General features: G+C 34.9%; 1 protein-coding gene across 2 annotated transcripts in view; it reads left to right on the top strand.

Moving 5' to 3' along the window:
- STIM2 (stromal interaction molecule 2) overlaps nucleotides 1-16,312 on the top strand; it is a 121,120-nt gene that overhangs the window by 90,137 nt on the left and 14,671 nt on the right. Inside the window, exons 4-11 of one of the 2 annotated variants that reach the window (XM_060188243.1) lie at nucleotides 1,574-1,685; nucleotides 4,995-5,110; nucleotides 8,099-8,276; nucleotides 9,130-9,307; nucleotides 14,306-14,473; nucleotides 14,691-14,714; nucleotides 15,129-15,229; nucleotides 15,447-15,685. In XM_060188243.1, the coding sequence (XP_060044226.1) occupies nucleotides 1,574-1,685; nucleotides 4,995-5,110; nucleotides 8,099-8,276; nucleotides 9,130-9,307; nucleotides 14,306-14,473; nucleotides 14,691-14,714; nucleotides 15,129-15,229; nucleotides 15,447-15,685 (1,116 nt within the window). The remainder of the gene's footprint in view (nucleotides 1-1,573; nucleotides 1,686-4,994; nucleotides 5,111-8,098; nucleotides 8,277-9,129; nucleotides 9,308-14,305; nucleotides 14,474-14,690; nucleotides 14,715-15,128; nucleotides 15,230-15,446; nucleotides 15,686-16,312) is intronic. The other variant, XM_016193412.2, reaches the window with a different exon arrangement.

The raw sequence follows: 16,312 nt of genomic DNA, 5'->3' as shown, positions 1-16,312 counted from the left end.
AAGTTGTACCTGGTGCTTCCCTTTCTTTCCTTTGCCTATTAAGTACCACCTGCAAGTAAGATTGCCTAGTGTTTATCCTTCTTCTGGCCTGTCTCACGTGTGATTCCTCCTAAGATATATGGCAAGGGAGAAGATTGCATTATTTCTCACAGCCGGCTAGTAGTAATCCATTATGTATATGCGTAGCTACCACAATCTGCCTGCCTGTCTTTCTCCCCATTTTTTAAAACTAGGCCACTGCTTAGCTCTGGCTTATGGCTTTCTTTCTTGCTTTATTATATTATTTTATCCACTGACTCCTCAAGTCTGTATGATTCCACTGCTCCTGGTGATCTTCTTTTTCCCTTATACATTTCAGACACAAACTGAGAGGATGAGAGCAGTAAGAGACAGAGACAGGCAACACGGCACTGGTTCACTGATCATAGAGCGTCTCTCTTCACTGTCAGGGAGCTGCTGTCAGTAGCCTGCATGGTGTTCCCATGTGCTAGGGGCTCCACCCCAGGCTTCAGGCACGGAAAAGTGTGTGCTATAGTGGATCAGCTCTCTTTGACCTCCTTTAGTTGTTTATTTTTTTTTTTTTAAGATTTTATTTATTTGTTAATGAGAAAGATAGTAGGGGAGAGAAAGAACCAGACATCGCTCTGGCACATGTGCTGTCAGGGATCAAACTCAGGACCTCATGCTTGAGAGTCCAAAGCTTTAATCACTATCCCACCTCCCGGACCACTGACCTCCTTTATTTTATAAACAAGAAGAGTCATTAGTTACTACTAGCTACTTGTACTTGTGACCTATTACCTAATGCCTTCATTTTGCATATAGATTTATCTGTCACTTATTTCCCACCAAGTTTATTGAGATATCCGTGGCAGATAGCATCGTAAATTAGCATAATGAATTAATTTACATATTATGAAATGATTGCAGTGGTAAATAGCTATCATCTTATACAGTTATAAGATAAAGTTTTTTCCTTGGGATAAGGACTCTTGGGAACTATTCTCCTTTGTTTATAAATTCATAAATTGGCCCACTGTACTCCAAGGTATTTAAGTTCCATAAAAGTTAAGGACTGTGTTCCTCTTGTTCACTACTGTATCCCAGCACTTCGATTGGAGTTTTCAGAAGATTTGCAGTAAGTAGCATGTGGGTAGATTACTAAATTAAAGAAAAAGAATAAATACTTATCTGGTATGCTTCCTAAACTCATTAATTTCATCTTGTATAGATAGACTAGATATAGACACTAATTTCAGAATTAGCCATTCTATTTTTTTGCTATTTTATATGTGTTCTCTGTTTTACATTATAACCCTTAGGGGTAGGAAATAGGTCTCCAATTTTGACTTCTTTTAGAATACTAAATTCCATTTTAGTACTTACTGTTGATTGAACTCAAAATCCAGCCTAATTTTTTTGTTTTCTTGAAGTTATAGCTATTACTGTATACATAGGTGTATATAGTAATTATATAGCTATATGTATGTATTTATGTCTATATGAATATATATAATAAAAATTCTGAAAGCAGATGTATTTAAAAATATGTCTTCACCTCTTATTTTTACAGTTCATAATTGGACCATTGAGGACACCCTTCAGTGGTTGATAGAATTTGTTGAACTACCCCAGTATGAGAAGAATTTTAGAGACAATAATGTAAAAGGAACAACGCTTCCTAGGTGAGTTTTATTATCCCAAAAGTATCTTTTCCCCTCATTGATAATTATACACTGGAGAGTGCTTTTCAGTGCTAATTCTTCAAGTTGTTTCTGTGGCTAATAGTGTAAAGGAAGGAAAAAAAAAAACATTTTTTCACCGTCTTAAGTGTGGATTTTCAATTTTCAGTCACTTCTCATTATTTAATTAAATCCTTCTAAACATTTATTCCTAAGGAAACTAATTTTTAGAATTAGAATGGAGATAAAAAAATCACATCTTTTTTCAGATAGGCTCAGAAGACTAGTCTAATTGTACATATGGCAGATAACAGCAAATGTATCATTTTATGTGGGTCTACTTTTATGAAAATATCTATTTGGATGAATTGGTATAGAGACCCTTCTTGATTGGTATCCTATTCATCACAACAACTTAATGCTCATCTGATGGCCATAAGTAACCTCAAAAAAAAAAAAAATTCTGTAAGCAAAATGTAGTGGCAACCATTTGAGGTGTGTGTTGTGTATACTTTATATTATTTTAGTGAACTTTATGGCTAACATTAAATATGTGGTATCATATCTCATTACAGATGAAAAGCTAAGTAAGAGGATGTTATGTATTTTGCCCAAGGCAGCACTTAACCCTATATAAATGTGATAGAAGTCTAGGATGCTTCATATCCTTATGATGCTTAGAATTCATTGTTAGTAATTTTCTAAGTTCTGAATCTACATAAGGTAAATCTAATACCTTTTAAGATATTGTTGTTTAAAATTTTCAGTGACTCCATCAGAATTTACCATCCTGAGATTGTTGCATTCCTCCTTGTATTGTTGCTTGGATTAAAAAAAAAAAAAGAAAGACTAATCCTTTACTAGTACCTAACAGAGAAATATGCTCATTATACTTCTAATAAGTTTACTTATATATCTTAATGTAAGAGGCCTTAATTGCTTTGAAGTTTGTATATTGAATCAAATCAAAAGTTTTTGTGTCTACCTTAAACATCTATATTCTTCTTAGTGTCAATATTCTGATTTAAAATAAGAATAACTGTAGCGATAGGGGCAAGACTTTTGAAGAAGTACATACTGATTATCTTTTATGGTCATGGTTTAGCCAGAGACTAGATAAGACCACAAAAGTGAAATAAGATACACATCTTCTTTTAAATAAAACAAATTCCTAAGTTAACATGAAATAGTCATAGAATGTTAAAATTGAAGGTGAGGTTTTCCTGAGTCTTGCATTTATCCTGGCTTTGAGGAACTCAGTTTTCTTAAGCTGTGTTTGGGATAATTCTTCCTGCTACAACAACACAAAGTAAATCAGCTGCTCTGTGCTGGCCACAAGTACTGTAGATTCTGGGTAGGTAAAGGTTATCAGAGATACCTCAGGTTCTGGTGGAATTTTTGAGATAATAAGCACGCACTGGCCAAGATCAGTTTTTCCAAATAGTGAATATGTTACTATAAAAACGTTATGAATGAACAAGTTCCAGTTTTCTGGTTAGTCCATTGAAATCTTTTTGAGTGGAGGGAAAAAGGAAAACTGGAATGTCCTTCATCAGATCCCTTCATATGGCCTTAGAGGATTCAATTTAAATGGGCAATATTAATCAACTCAACGACTATGCATGTTACAGAGAATGTAACTGCAGCTATAAGGATAGTTTATAAAGATGTATTACACGTGTCAGATGTACATATGCCAACAGCAGTTCATATTGTTTCCTTTCTGTGACATGAGAATACGGTTACACCTGCAGTAGGAGCCAAAATTATGTTAATTTTTGTTAGTTATAATGATTATCTTTAAGCTTTTTTTTTTTTAACTGTATTTTCTGTAGTCTGTAATTCTTATTACCAGAGCTTCTCCTAAGGCTCTCGTCACCTGACACATGCCTCCTCATTCCTTTCAGACCTGTGTGAACTTTCCTGACATCTTCACCCACTCAGGTAGAATCACTTCCACCTCTGGGCTCATATTGAACTTTGCATAAAATTCTGTTATGTAGTTTCCTTTTTACTACATCTCATTGTCTTTCTTAAATTTAGTCTATTGGTAGTGTTGCTATTAATTCATTCATGCATCCATACATGCATTCATTCATCTATTATACAAACATTTATCAAGCATCTACTTTTGCCAAGCACCATGCACGTTTTGGGGGGAAACAGAGATAAGACATAGTTTCCCCCCCCCCCCTCAGTTATGCTGAGTGTCATGTTAAAGGCGTAGTAGCAGTATACTCAGTATGCACCCAAGGAGTGATGGAGGAAGGCATTTTATAAAGGAAAGTTAATCCTCTACTTTCTAAAGTTTTTGTAGAAGCCTCAAAATGTCCTAACACTCTGATGTTCTGATATCTTTCTAACTAAAATACAGTTCTTTAGAGTATTCTCATCAGAATTATACATGCTTGGGTTTGAATCCCTCTCTTCCTTGCCACTTAACAATTATGTAACCCTGAACAGTTCTACAGCCTCTTAATACCTTAGTTTCCTTCACCTATTAGATTGGAACTTAATATGTACTGTAGCTTGGTTTTTTGTTTTTTTTTTTCTATTTCAGTTTATAAATACTTGGCACCGGAACGGGCACATAGTACATGCTTGTTTTATTGTCATTGTTATTAGAAGTATATTATTATTGTTAGTAGTAGTAGTATTGTGAAAACTTCAATTTTTAAGATTTTTATTGGCATTATATGCTATTAATAAGAAATTTTAGTTAAATGTTGGAGTGTCTGATTTTGAAGTCTAAAAGAAAGTGATTTTATTTTTTTGTTTCATCTCTGCCTTATGTTTTTTTCATTGCTAACAAGATGTTGAGTACTTATTATATATACAGTTGTTTAATCTGTATCCCAACCATTAATGATTTACAACTTATATTATAAACACATATAAAATATAAGTGGCTTTCATAGGATATACATTTTAAGATATTTTGAAGCATGATCTAAGCTGAGAACTGTTTCTGAAGTCTGATACTGCATAGTAAATTCTTGACTATTTTCTTGTTCTTTATAAAGTGATAGCGAAATGGCAGTGATGATGAAAAGTTATCTGAATTCTAGTAAGCTGGAGCAGAAAGAAACCTTAGAAAACAAACATGTTAATACGGCAGTTAGATTAACATACCAGTCTTTATACAACTTAATTATGCTAAAATGTTTTTTGATACATGCAATAGGATATTAAAGCAAACATGGATAGACTTGTAGTAATCATTGATATACAGTATTATATTGCTAACATATTTAAATATATATACTAGAAATATTTTTAATTATTTTGTTCATTTATTTCTTAAATGAACAGGATAGCAGTGCATGAACCTTCATTTATGACCTCACAGTTGAAAATCAGTGACCGGAGTCATAGACAAAAACTTCAGCTGAAGGCATTGGATGTGGTTTTGTTTGGACCTCTAACACGTTAGTACTTTCTCTCAGTGTATGATGCAGAACATTATGATATCATGTATGTGTTGTCTAAAGGAAAAAAGTAAGAAAGGTTCTAGATTACCAAGAACCTTACTAGTTGTGAAAGAAATATAACACTGTCTCAAAGCAAGACTTAGAGTCTTTTAGATAATATTATACTCTGTCTTTGAAGTATGCAGTGGGGAGTCAGAGAAGTTACTCAGCAGCAGAGAGAATGTCTTGTATGTGTGAGACCTTGGGCTTGATCCACAGCACCATGTAAAAGCAAGCAAACACACCAAAAAAGGATATCAAATGGGACATCATACATGGTATAATACTTTGATCTTTCTCAGTCATGAAAAAAATATATATGTGGTTTGAATGTTCAAAAGCTGGTATAAAAAGTTCACAGACTGTTGATAGAATTTATTTTCTAGATTTAAGATTTTGGATCTTTATAACAGTTTAATGTTGATGTTGTAACCGCCGGGTAGTTATTGAAGACTTCTGTTAAAAATCATGCAGTTTGACTGTCTAGATTACGTGAAGTAGTAGATCTTCACAATTTTATTAAACTCCAAGGAAAGGAATTTTAAGGTATGAATGAAAACCAAAGAGTTGCTTGAAACTTTACAAAGTTTCTAATCTGGCAGAAGTACAAGGTTGAGAATGTTACTTGATTCTTTAGATTATTTGGAAGACCAGTATTAAGAAACTGCTATAATTGTAAAGAAGGTAAGCCTTGTATTTCTTTACTTTGATAGAGTCATTTTTTCCCTAAAAGGAAGTCTGATATGTTGATTTGAAATTTCAGGAAGATTTGGGGAAAAATGTTCAAAGAATACACATTTTAGAGGAATTATGCTTTATTTTTCAGAAGCCAAAAAATGAATAGCAAAGTTATATAGGAAAAATGGATTACACAAACTAGAAATTAGTTTATTTTATCTCAGTGCTTGGAGTTGGGAGACCTAAAGTATTCTCTGCTACCACCTTGGCTGTAGCCCTACTGAAAAATTAATTATTAGAGTGTTTGGATGGACTCCATGACTTACTGATAGTTCTTTTTTGTGGCTGGGGGGAAGGATTGTCTTTTGTGAGATTCTCTTCTTTTTCCTAAGGGGAAGATTGGCAGAAATAGGAATTAAAACTATAGAATTTGTTTCTATCTGCAACTCACTAGAGAGTATTAAAATTTTATCACTCCAGGAATAAGCCAATTACTCAACCAAAAATATCAGTATATTATCACTTGCAAAGAATCCAAACTAGTCCCAGAATGTTGAAAACAAACGTTTTCATAAACGAACCAGTTAAGCGGTTAATGGCGCATTGCTTTCTTAATATGTTTGCCTTAGGATTATTATATGAGTGAATGAGCCCAGTTGAAACACCCACATTAGATTTATAAAAACGAGCAGTGTCAAGTGAACAGTCATATATTTTAAAGGAACTTTCAATTAAAACTTTTCTGGTTTGTGGTACGTATTGTAGAGTTTGGGACATTTCTGTCTATTTACTGTTATTTCTGGCTTTTATATTTTAGCCTTGACAGGGCTTGTAGTTGAGTAGACCTGAGCTGAACCTCTCAGTCTGAGGCAGAGATAAAAATAAATCTTTGGAGATTCTGCAGCACTTTTTCACTGTAGTGAGGGCTTATACTATGAACTGCAGCCTTGAGGGTCTCTGGTGTAGAGTTTATTATTATCGCACCACATAAGTATAGACAAGCCCGACCTAGACTTGTAAAGATAGGAACTTGCCATTTTCCTAGAACGTGCCGTCTCACCAATCATGTCAAATTTCTTTTTTCTGAAGGCTTGGGAACTAAGACAGCTTTTCACTATAAACTGTATCCATCTGGAGCAACAGATAACGTTCAGTTGTGTTAGTGACTATGTGTCTTCCTCTAGAGAGCCCCCCCTGAAAACTTTGTATGTACAATTTTGTGTAAAGTAGGAACTTACTTAAATAGTGATCCTTTTGCTTTGCATCAGTGAAAGCAGTAAACCTTGGCTCTTTATTCCTTCCTTTAGAAACAGCGGTGGGGTTAACAGTACCTGATGTAGGGAAGGGTTCTTTCTGTTCATTCTCTAGATACTCAGCTGTGGCCAGTAGGAATGTTAAACAGTATTTATGAATCATTCAACCCATGTTTCTTCAGCTTTGGCATATTTTTTGCATTTGTTACAAGCAAAAAGGAGGCAGAGGAAGATACTATTTTCTCCCCATTATTGCATCCTTAGCAATACCCCTGACTTACCCACTAGACACCAACAAGTTGTCATCCTTGTGTCCCTGTCCTGCGCCCCCAGCCCCCATCCTACACTACATATTACTGCAAGCAACAGTAGTCAGCTCGCTGCTGGGAGAATTCTCACCCTCAGCTGAGAATCTAATTGTTTACATGGCTCTGTGCCTAGAGAAAATGCTTTTGTGGTGAATGATTAGGGTTCTAGTTTTTTCATGGAAGCATGAGAGTTGCCTAGGTTAACTGAAGGAAGGGGGTTGGGTGAGATATTGATGATACTTAGGAAAAAACATCTTAAGTGAGGTAACAGTAGTTTTACATAGTTGTGTATGCTTCAGGGGTGCTTTCGAAGTAGATTGTCACACCACACCCACCACCACCAGAGTGCCGAAAGAGCCATCTACAAAAAAGTTGATACCCTTCCATCAACGTTATATTGAAAGATGACTCCTTCACTCAATGCACTGTGTACCATTTGTTTGTGCATGATTGGAGAGTCTGCTGTTTTTGATGAGTCCCCAGGAGTTTGGTGTTCTGTTAACACCAGCAAGCAAGGGTATGATGTATCCATGCGGACTTATCTCTGTCGTCTAGTAAGTCTAGTACATAAAGTAGTTATAATAAACACACTATTTAAGGAATAGTGTTTTAAAAGGCTAGAGCCTGTGTATGAGAGTCTGGTGTGTCTGTGTATTGACGTCCTGTTATATCTAAAGATTAATTTCATATTCTGATTTTCTCTATAGGCCCTCCTCATAACTGGATGAAGGATTTTATCCTCACAGTCTCTATTGTAATTGGTGTTGGAGGGTGCTGGTTTGCTTACACACAGAATAAGTCATCAAAAGAGCATGTTGCAAAAATGATGAAAGACTTAGAGAGTCTACAAACTGCAGAGCAAAGTCTAATGGACTTACAGGAAAGGTGAGTAAATAAAACTAGACTAGTTTGTTATTTAAGTAGGAAAGTTGAGAATGTAACATGGGCATTTGCTTGTACACTTACCTTTAGGTCAGTACCCACAATGATAATGTATGTTCAGTTTTAATATTACCATAATTACAGGCTTATTATTATATATGTACTAGGAAATAAGTGAATAGAACCATGAATGGAAATAAAATGAAATTTAGGTGGAATTGTATGCATTGTCAGATTTGATTTGTAGCATAATGTAAGTAATTGTGAATTTCTTAAAAATCTCTATTCAAAATTGTTTCCCTGCTACCCTGTATTTCAAGTCAAGATAGCTAGTATGATTGTACAGAAGAATACCTTTTTTTTTTTTTTTTTGGTCATCAGGTTTATTGCTAGGGCTTGATGCCTGCACAAGGAATCCACAATGCTGGGATTCCTCTTTGGCTTTTTTCTCCCTCCCTCTCTCCCCTCTCTCTTCCCTCTTCCCTTCCTCCCTCCCTTTCATATTAGGTAAGACAGAAACAAATTGATAGGGGAAGAAGGATATATATATATATATATATAAAGAGAGACACTTGAAGACTTGCATTACTGCTCATGAAACTTTCGCCTTGCCAGTATGGAGAGAGGGCTCAAGCCTAGGCCATTCTGTGTGGTAACATAGGCACTCAACTGAGTGTGCCACCTCCTGGCCCTACCTTGATACTTTCTCAGTTCAAAGTTAAGAATTAGAATAGAGATAGACATAACAGAAAAACACTCTGAAAACATCAGTTCATTTGCTTGATACATATGTTCTCTCGATTAAGAGGTACTCTGCAAACTTTTGTGAGGAGTTTTTATTTTTATTATTCTCAAGGCTTGAAAAGGCCCAAGAAGAGAACAGAAATGTTGCTGTAGAAAAGCAAAATCTAGAACGCAAAATGATGGATGAAATCAATTTCGCCAAGGAGGAAGCTTGCCGGCTGCGAGAACTAAGGGAAGGTGCTGAGTGTGAACTGAGTAGACGTCAGTATGCAGAGCAGGAATTGGAACAGGTATTTATGATTTCTTAAAAGATATTTGTTGATTGTCACACTGGGGAATCAGTTCCTATTTGTGTACACATATCTGCATTTAGTTCCACTGTATGCTCTTCCTCAGTTAATTAAAAGAATCATTTGTTCCTATTACAGCAGTGATCTATGTCCTTATAGCAGAATACCAGAAATATCTAAAGATGAAATCACCATCATGTTCCTTCCTGCATTACATCTTAGCCCATGCCATGTTAATTATCTTGAGTAAATGAAAGGTGTTTGTTTAATTGAATGGTTGTAATTTATTTGTTTCCCACTGTATCCTAGTAAGAGACAGTATATCTAATGTTAATTTGTTATGCAGTGATGCAAAGTATATTTGAATCTTGCTAAATGATTTTTTAAATTTCTTTACTGGGGAATTAATGTTTTACATTCAACAGTAAATACAATAGTTTGTACATGTGTAACGTTTCTCAGTTTTCCATATAACAATACAACCCCCACTAGGTCCTCTGTCATCCTTCTTGGACCTGTGTCTCCCCCCCACCCCCCAGCTAAATGATTTTTAGAACAGATATGACCTGCTAAAAGTTACAAATTTATCTAAAAGGTTTTTTTTTTTTTGGTTTTTTTTTTTGTTTTTTAAATATTTGTTCCTGTAGTATATCCATCTTCTCACTGTGAAGTTATTTGGTCGTTGTATAGTCCTTGGGGGAAGGGGCTGGTTTCTAGAAAATGTAGTTATGCGCAAGTGTATTCATTTCCTATTCCTGCTATAGGAGATTGCTACCGTCTTGGTGGTGAAGTAGGTGTGCTGGCACACTTTTTGGAAAGATGTGAAATTGTACTCAAAACAACTGTCTTATATTTTGCCAGTAAAATTAAAAAAAAAACAAAACAGCCTACCAATTCAGTGACTCAGAGTAGCACACTATATTATTTTATAGTTCTCGAAGAGTCTAAAATAGGTCTGCAGAGCTGTATTTCTGCTGGAGGCTGTAGGGGAGGATCTGCTTCCTTTGTCTTTTCCAACTTGGAGGTTGCTTACATTTTGGGGCTCGTGGCTTTCCCTGTATCTTGAGAGCAGCCCATCACTCCAACCTATGCTTTTGTGGTCTTGCATCTTCTAACTAGCCCTTTCGTTCATTACTGATAAAGAAGCTGAGGGTCAAAATGAGAGTTAGGAGACTTACTCAAGATTAAATACTCTGCTTCCTACTTTGCTTTATACTGTTGTCTTTTCAGTCATGTGCTTAACAACAACAAAAAGTTGACGAATTAGGTGATGAGTGAATATTTATTTATTGGGTAAATACAGAGAGAAACTCTGTATGATGATGATGGGGAGATAGAGAGGAAGAGAGAGAGGAAAACACTTGCAACATTGCTTCGCCACTTGGGACGCTTTCGCCTGGGTGGAGTCTGTAGGCTTGAGCCCATGTCTGTGCATGTGTTCATCCATGTGCACCACCACTCAGCCTCCAATAAATGACTTTTAATAACTTTAATAATGAGATAATGCTTGGTGTGTAGTACTGCTTTTTTTCAAGATTGTGCCGTTTGGTAAAATTTGACTGAATACAGGCATCTCTTGTTAAATGCTAACTATCATTCTGGACATCTGTTCTTTGAATCTTTTCTCCATAAGGAGTTTGAACTCTTTGGTTGCGTATTTTGCAGTTAGGTACCTGACAACCTTTATCTGTATATAATGTAGGAAAGAACCAGAGTTGGCCAAAAAAAAAAAAAAAAAAACCCAAACAAAAAAACTACCCCAAATTATCCTGTGTTCAGGAATTCATTATTTTGCCTCTAACTCCTGTGGGAACTTCCCTGTTTCCATTAAGATAACTCCGGGTTTGTTCCAAGTGCTAAAAAGTTTACTAGCTGTTTTTCCTAAACTTTACTAGACAGAGCAAACCAAAAAGCAGTAATGGGAATTCTCTTACATGTAAACCTATAGGAGCATTTTATAGGTGATTTCATCACCGCAAGGTAGAAGACATGTTATTAAACAGGACCCTGCCACCCCCCAAAAAAAGTCAACAAACATTCTGATCTAATGTGACAGTTTTGGCATAGAGATTTTACACCCTAGTAGACAGACTTAAGATTACTATATTATGCCCCCATGCAAACATAATAGTCTTTGTGAGAGCCTGAGTCAGTCATAGTTGGTTTAAAAAGTGAAATATGGCATTAAAAAAGAACTCTGCCTCACATGATTATAGTAATAAGAAGCACAATTTTATGAGTCTTACTATGTCAGAAGTATGCTTTGCACATTGCAAATGATTTGCTCACACATTTTTGTCCTCACAGTACATAGTTATTATCTTTATTTACCAATGACATGTACAGAGAAGCTAAGTAATTTGTCTTAGGCCACACAGCTATTTCCTGGTAAAGGCAAGATTTCACATGACTTATTCCAAGGCCCATGTTTCCCCAGACTGATATTAAAGGATTTGTTTATAGAAGTTTAACTTCTTAAGTTATTTACCTATAAGGCCACATGATCCACACACAGTTCCACCCTGTTTGAAACATTAATTGATCTTATTTAGGGAATAGTCAGTGTCTCAAAATTAGAATTATACTTCATATGTATTTTACATGGAGTTAAGGTTCTTAAAACAATATTTTGAGTGAAGAATCGCACCACTTTGAATGTTGTATGGTTCAAGTATTTTTGTTATATAGAATGCTTTGTCCTTTAAATCTCATGAAATGTATAGTCACAGTACCCCTGTGCTACAGGGCATAGAACCTCAGATGGTGAACACCAGTGACAAGAAATAGTAAGACTGAGTTTAGAACAAGTTTTCATTTCTGTAGGTTTTCTCCTGTGTCTTCATATGTTCACTTATTGCTGTTTTATTCCTAAGACACAGGATGTAATTCTCATCATTTTTAAATCTTTCAGTAACTCCTCATCATTTAAAAGAGACATTACTCAATTTTCACTGCATTCTTTCCCCTTTGAATAACAGTGTAATTGAAACTACAGGTTGAAATTTAGGTCAGATGATAAATTTATGAATAATAGCACTGAAAACAGAATAGTTGCCAGTATTCAGAGTTCTCCAAAATTTGAGACATTATATGTTGGTCAATCAAAACATTGTTCAGCTTCTGTTAATACTAGAAACACTCAGCTTTTTGTGTTTTGAACTCTCTTAGGGAAATACACTTTATGGACATGACATTAAGAAAATCACTGATGGAAGAGAAAATTCAGAGTGAAATCTATTTAAATTCTCTTTATACTGACTTGGCAGTAATAATTGGGTAGAAATAGCAGCTTTAAAATCTTTTGAGGCCTATACTTTGCACTGTTACTTAGAACTCAATTCAGTGTCATAGGGCCTGAACTCAAATTCTCTCTCCCTAAGAGACTAGCGGAGACACCACATAGTTTAAGCAGCCGTCTCATTAAACACAGTATTACTGTTGTACAGCCAAGTGTGCCAGGCCGTACTATCAGGGTTTGTCAGTAAGTACTGCTTTACCTTTAGTTTTTAATGCCAGGGTTTTGGATTATCTACTTAATGTCCAATTGTGACTCCCTCTCCCTAATCTTTAAGTTTTAATTTAATTTTTTCCCTAAAAATATCTGACATCTGTTCTATATATTTTTAATCATAAGTGTATAATACTCTCCGTAGCTTATCCTGGCACACCATAGTGTTTACTTAAGTTGAGTTTGTTCAGATCAAACATTCTTCTGCTTGTTAGTTTGAGAATGGAACTTAGTTACCTTTCTTAGCTTTGAGAAAAACCAATTTGCACAGTGTCCCAGAAGCAGGATGTCCCATAGTTCACACTTTACTTTGTTTTAACAAACAAAGATCATGAGTATATAGATGTAATCTCATAAGTTCTATCATGTATCTTTATACATATTTCACTTACGTTTTTGGTTAGTTTTTTTTTTTTTTTAACTAAACCAGTTCCTAGAATAGGTTGTCTTTTTCCTCTATGGTGTGTGTGTGTGTGTGTGTGTGTGTGTGTGTGTAACTTGTTTTTTCGTCCGCACTTATAATAATTGATTCACTGAGCATTTGGGTTTTCTGTTATTGTCTGTCTCCTTTAAAGGGCTGCTGGATGAAATATTTTAACATACTGAAACTGAGTAATAGTACACAGTTTTTCATGGGAATCAACCAAAGTAGCTTTATTCAGTCTGTTTTATTGAAATTTATACAGAGTCTGCAAGTGCTGATTTATTTACTTTTTGACAAAGTAATGAGTGTGGGGTAGCAAGACAGCTTACGTGGTCTCTCTGTCTCTGAAGAAGTCAGCATGAATTGGTAAAGTCCTGGTTATGACAAGAAGTATTAAATATAAGTAGTAAAACAGCACTATAGGCAGACTTGTAACAGTGAGGAATAACTAAAGAGAATGTCAGGGAGAAAATGTTATAACTACTTTGAATAGTGAATATAGAGTTAAGAAGTCTCAGTGGTGTCTTCTAATAAAACATTTGAAGATGTAGTAGAGTAAATTTATTCTTCGCATTTTCTATATTTCTAATAAAACATTTGAAGATGTAATAGTATAAATCTATTCTTGGCATTTTCTACACTTCATGTCTTTCGAGCAGAAATGTAATGTGAGAACATCATCATCAGTTTTACTTTGGATGGGCCCTGGATTTGTTTTCCTCTCAATGATTTTGTTCATTATAAAGTATAAGAACTGTATATTGCAACTTAAGATGTAAAATAAGCCCCTTTCTCTTTACCTTTTAGCTTTATAATTTTGCTTACTGAGTTTACAATGCACTTAAAACTTCATCTTAAGTTTCACTGCTAGAAATACATTATCCTAGACATTTTGACTTAAAAAGATGCCTGCAAAAGTCACGATTAATTGCTTTTTCTCTTAATTATGTTTTAAAAACTCATTTCTCAAATGAAAATTTAAATAATTTATACAGTAATTTTTCCCCTCTGTTTCCCCCCTCCCCCCTCCCCCCATATCCCCCCTTCCTTCTTCTCTTCCTCCCAGGTTCGAATGGCTCTAAAAAAGGCCGAAAAAGAATTTGAACTCAGAAGCAGCTGGTCTGTTCCAGATGCACTTCAAAAATGGCTTCAGTTAACACATGAAGTCGAAGTACAGTACTATAATATTAAAAGACAGAATGCGGAAATGCAGCTAGCTATTGCTAAGGATGAGGTACCCTATCAAAACTTAGTAAATTTTAAAGCACCCAGGAATACAAAGATCTAAATGAAATTCTTGTTATCATAGATTGTTTTCATGACTTGAAACATAGAGTAGCAAGTTAAATTGCTATAGAGAAGTATATGACTTTCAAATTGACCTTTGTGTCATTTAAAAAATCATCTCTATTATTATTATAAATGTTTTATACAGAGCTTTTTTCCTCTAGGTTGCTGCTTCATATCTGATTCAGGTTAGTAGTTACTAGAAGTTAATGTATGACTTATTAAATTTTGTGAAATAAGATCAAGTTTTAATCTGATTTCTAGTAAACATATTTTTAAAAAAGCTTAGTTTACTCACTAACACCTTCATTGCAGTAGGATATATTTGATGTTAATTCTGTGTTAACATAAGCTTCTGAACTTTCTGAGCAATAGAAATACAATTTTTTTTCAAAACAAAATTTTGAATTCATAAAGGTGTAAGAAAGCATGCTTTCTCCTTCATCTAGATTTATTTGTTTGTTTTTAAATAGGGCTACATCTCAGCTAATAGTTCTCCATTGACTTTGATTATTAATACAGTAAAAGTAAGTTTCATTAGTATATGTGTAATTTTTTTTTTCTCCAAGCCTAGCCTTATTTTTCTCTCTTTGGGTTTCTAGGCAGAGAAAATTAAAAAGAAGAGAAGCACAGTCTTTGGGACGCTGCATGTAGCACACAGCTCCTCCCTAGATGAAGTAGACCACAAAATTCTGGAAGCAAAGTAAGAATTTTATTTTAGCTGTTTATTTTATTTGGGATGACAATTTATATTTTAACTGGTCATTAAATCATATGTAATTGCATAATTTATACTCTAAAAGTGGGTAGTTTCTTGAAATTGGTTAATTGCTCTGATCTGTTCCTGCCATTGCCTTTTTCTCAGTGCTATGCTAAAGACTCTTTGATGCAACAAGTAATTCCTCTATTGACTTTTCCAGGAAAGCTCTCTCTGAATTGACGACTTGTTTACGAGAACGCCTTTTTCGTTGGCAACAGATTGAGAAGATCTGTGGCTTTCAGATAGCCCATAACTCAGGACTTCCTAGCCTGACTTCTTCCCTTTATTCTGATCATAGCTGGGTGGTGATGCCCAGAGTCTCCATTCCACCCTATCCAATTGCTGGAGGAGTTGATGACTTGGATGAAGACACACCCCCAATAGTGTCACAGTTCCCTGGTAAGTGATGAGTTGAAAGAAGAGCGTTGGCATAATTTTAGAAGTAACTTTGTACTATGTGTTTTTTAATTTTTTTACTACCATATTTCTTTATGAATTGTTTGAAGTCTGTAAAATTTTGTTCATTTTTTGTTAATAATTCACACTCACTGTTTAAGAATACTACATGAGGAATGTGCATGTTTATACACATAAACACACACACATATAATTTACTGTACCTGTTAAATTACTCTGTGAGTGTGAAGTCCTAAACTTTAAGTAAAAGCATTCTTTCCAATTGAGCATACATTCAGTTTGTAATAGAAAGTAAAAATTAGAGAGAGATCTTGGAAATTTGGTTTCCAGTCATAGTTTGACCACTAGCCAGATATGTGACGTTAAGCTAGTTTATTCTGAACTGAGTTCCTGTTTCCAGTAGGCATGTTTAATGTTTAATGTTCTAATGTTTTCATATGTAGTCTTGCTTTTTCAGCTTTATGCTTTCACTGCAAAAGTGTTGTCCTCTTCTGTTTAGTGCATGCAACACTAAACCAACCTACCTTAGCATAAAATTAAGCTGTGCTTATGTATCTTTAGAAAAAATATCATTGATAGAAAGTGGAGCTCTCACCAAAGGAGATTTAA

Source organism: Erinaceus europaeus, chromosome 3 (genome assembly GCF_950295315.1).
Source record: "Erinaceus europaeus chromosome 3, mEriEur2.1, whole genome shotgun sequence".
NCBI lineage: Eukaryota > Metazoa > Chordata > Mammalia > Eulipotyphla > Erinaceidae > Erinaceus > Erinaceus europaeus.
The sequence above is the reverse complement of the archived record's forward strand: the minus strand, read 5'-3'. Positions and strand labels throughout refer to the sequence as shown.